The 3,732-nt window shown below is 47.9% G+C and overlaps 1 protein-coding gene across 1 annotated transcript; it reads left to right on the top strand.

Annotated features, from left to right (window-relative positions):
• Positions 1 to 1,269: 1,269 nt before the first annotated feature.
• LOC123448053 (peroxidase 4-like) lies at positions 1,270 to 3,129 on the top strand. The gene is made up of 3 exons (XM_045124822.1): positions 1,270 to 1,779; positions 1,863 to 2,028; positions 2,607 to 3,129. The coding sequence occupies exons 1-3, from the start codon at positions 1,372 to 1,374 to the stop codon at positions 2,996 to 2,998; spliced, it is 966 nt and encodes a 321-aa protein (XP_044980757.1). The 5' UTR covers positions 1,270 to 1,371; the 3' UTR covers positions 2,999 to 3,129.
• Positions 3,130 to 3,732: the final 603 nt, after the last annotated feature.

Genomic DNA, 3,732 nt, shown 5'->3' on the forward strand with positions numbered 1-3,732 from the left:
CTATTATGAGTTCGAGCTCGTATGCTCTCTCATAAATAGTAAAATCTAAAAAATAGTAAAAAATCTAAAAAATCTGAAATTTTGTGGCAAGAAATACTGATAATTTTCCTACGTGCATGTAGAATTCATAACTGAATCACCTTTCTGGAGGTGTGGACACAAAAACATTGCTCTTTGTTTTTTACCCATACGTCCAAAAATGTAATTTCACCATGAAATTTTGCACGTTTGTAGAAAAAACATCAATGTATCATGTCTTAGAATTTTTAATTCTCTCTTACTATATTTTCTGATTTTACTGTTCATTCGGGAGTACGTGAGCTCCAGCTCACATACTCCATGTCCGTGGTACTAGATGCTACCTGGAGGAGAGAATTCTCGTTAGAATTGTCCATGCTAAAGATATACTCCCTCCGTTTTATAATATAAGTCTTTTTAGATATTTCACTAGAGGACTACATACGGATGTATATAGACATATTTTAAAATATAGATTCGTTTATTTTGCTTCGTATGTAGTTCATTATTAAAATCGCTTAAAAAACTTATATTTAGGAACGGAGGGAGTAAGCATGGGAGAAATGGTACCGCCGGAGACCCGGTCCGCCTCTCTGTCCTCGAAACTTGAGAAAGAGTATGCATGAGAAATATCAGCGGGATGGTCGGATCTGGATCATCATGTTACTATTCCGGAGCTACATACCGATGGAGACGTAAACTAACTTTGACATTTGTCGTGGAACAAAATAAGCAGCATGCTAATGTATACCTCTTCGTTCCTGCGTTTCGAAGTGTCAATTAGCTTTAGGTCCACATGTATGTGTTAAGACCGAAATTTTACGGAGGATACACTTTTTTTTTGTAAAGATGACGTCCGGCCTGTGCATCTGGAAACGGAGGGTACAGAGTAGCTAGCAAAAACCGTCGGTAGCGGAAGGCAGCTGGCCTGCTAGTAGTTTACCGAAGCCAAGGAAAGCAACATGAAGTAGACAGAGCCATGCATGATTGACATTGCTCTTTGCTTAGCCGTGTCGATGGCACAGTGTCGGCATGCATGCAGCCTTTCCCCCAGAACTGTTCATTTTTCACGAGCTACGTTGCATATGCATCTGGTGTGAAACGCGTTATTCCAAAGCGCGCCCGTTTGGATCAAAGTCCACCGGAGTAGGTGAAGACGATGATGCAATCTAATATTGTATGATGGCAGACTAGTATAGCTAATCGGCCTCCGGCGTGAGCTATCCTTTTCTTCCTATAAATACCGGCCGCCCCGCGTTACTCCGCCATCCAGCAAACAAGCTCTCAAGGCACGATCTAGCTAACTTGAATAGACCGAGTAGCGCCATCGTAAGCAACACCCACAGACCGATCATGGCGGCGCGCGCCATTGTTGTCCTCTCGCTCATCCTCGCGCTGGTCGCCATCTCCAGTGGAGGAGCGTCGGCGCAGCTGTCGTCGGGCTTCTACTCCCACACGTGCCCGGGCATGCTCAAAGCCGTGCGCTCGGCACTGCACCCGGCCATCGGCAGGGAGCGGCGCGTGGGCGCCTCCATCGTCCGCCTCTACTTCCACGATTGCTTCGTCCAGGGCTGCGACGCCTCGCTGCTGCTGGACGACGCGCCGGGCCTGCGTGGTGAGAAGAACGCCACGCCCAACAAGAACTCCGCCAGGGGTTTCGAGGTCATCGACGCCGTCAAGGCGGCCGTCGAGGAGTGTTGTCCCGGCGTCGTCTCCTGCGCTGACATCCTCGCCATCGCCGCCGAGGAGAGCGTTGTCTTCGTAAGTATCCATGCACATATATAAAGCCGTGCTTAGCTAGCTGTTCATGCTCGTTGTGACGTTCGTTGTGTACGTACGTGCAGCTGGGTGGCCCGAGCTGGGAGGTGAAGATGGGGCGGAGAGACTCGACGACGGCCAGCTTCAACGGCGCCGAGAACAACATCCCACCGCCCACGTCGGGGCTCGCAAACCTTACGTCCCTCTTCGCCGCGCAGGGGCTCTCCCAGAAAGACATGGTCGCACTCTCAGGTAGTACATACTTACATATATATGGACGTACATTACATGCAAAATAAAACCGTACATACATCGGTACATATCCCAAATCAACCACTGACATCTCCTTCTTCTACGTACTTTATTTTCAAAAATAATTACAGCTTTTGCAGTCAACATAAGGAGTCCTGACCAAGTAGTTTCCTTTCCTGAAGAAGCAAGTTAAAATTCTTTGACTACTTTCCCAGACTGTTAATTTCTCAGTGGAGTCGGTAGCTTTCTAGCTAGCAGCAAAACAACTGGCATCAACCAACGGAACTGATAGCCACGTTTTGACTCCAAATCTCAAAACTTCTACATAGGACATTTTCTCAAGTTTAAAGAAACATACTACTCGTACTTTACAGGTGATGAATTACAAAGTTGATCGATGACTAATTACCACTGACCTAACCTCTGGTCTGTCCGCTAATGTAAAAGTGTTTTTGACAATACATCAGAGTCAGAAACACCCTTGGAACGAAGGGAGTACTAAATATGAAAGATGGTGAATACTCCGAATGACAAAAGAGTACTAGCTGCGAGCTGACAGTATAAAACTTGTGTTCCAGGAGCGCACACAATCGGCCTAGCACGCTGCACAAACTTCCGGGACCACGTCTACAACGACACCAACATCGATGCCGACTTTGCCAGGAGCCACCAGTCAGGCTGCCCTCGCGCCACAGGCTCCGGCGACAACAACCTGGCGCCGCTGGACCTGCAGACCCCGACCGTATTCGAGAACAACTACTACAAAAACCTCGTCCAGAAGAGGGGCCTCCTGCACTCGGACCAAGAGCTTTTTAATGGTGGCGCTGCTGACGCGCTGGTCCGGGAGTACGTCAGTAGCCAGAGCGTCTTCTTCAAGGACTTTGTGGAGGGAATGGTCAAGATGGGGGACATCATGCCTCTGACGGGATCCAGTGGACAGATCAGGATGAACTGCAGGAGGATCAACTAAGATTGTTCTGCCCTTTCCGTGGGAATAATTCTGATACTGTTTCCATACTTGAATTCATAATGATTTACCTTTTTCACTTAAACTCATTTGTTTCCTTTTCATTTTTAAGGATAAAAGGCTAAAACATATTACAATACTGCCCCTTTGTGCCATGTTCACGGAAGAATTAAACATGGATGCACCGACAAAAGAACAAAGTGCAAAGTGAGATGTGGCAAATCAACAGTTTCAACGTATGCACTCGCAAATCCAGAAATAATCAAGTCAGATGGGCTAAAGGTGAAATCCCACTATCTTTACCTTCCACGCGAGTTGACAAAAACCCCACCACCCTCTCTCCGCCCACCACTCATAAAGATATCACTTGCAAAATAATAACACAGCATAGATCATGCAGAACATGACACCAACAAATAAGGACAGTGCTACGCAACATCCGAACGATTTTAGGGAAACTTAAGCCGCCTCCAAGGCCGTCAGATGCGTCCCATCGCACCATCGGTTCCTTCTACAATCTGTCTTTGTGCGGTGTCTCCGGCCATCGAAATTGCTGCATCGCGACATCCCTGCTCTACCCGCTGCACACGAGCTCCAGAGAAAGCTGGTGCGTGGTCCATTGCAACACCGGCGTTGCTCCGGCGGGCCGTGATGCTCTGTTGCAGCACCGGCTACGCTTCCGGCAGCCCGAAGTTGCTCCATTGCAACACGAGCGTTGCTCCGGCATTCCGGTGATG

This window comes from Hordeum vulgare, chromosome 4H (assembly GCF_904849725.1).
Source record: "Hordeum vulgare subsp. vulgare chromosome 4H, MorexV3_pseudomolecules_assembly, whole genome shotgun sequence".
NCBI lineage: Eukaryota > Viridiplantae > Streptophyta > Magnoliopsida > Poales > Poaceae > Hordeum > Hordeum vulgare.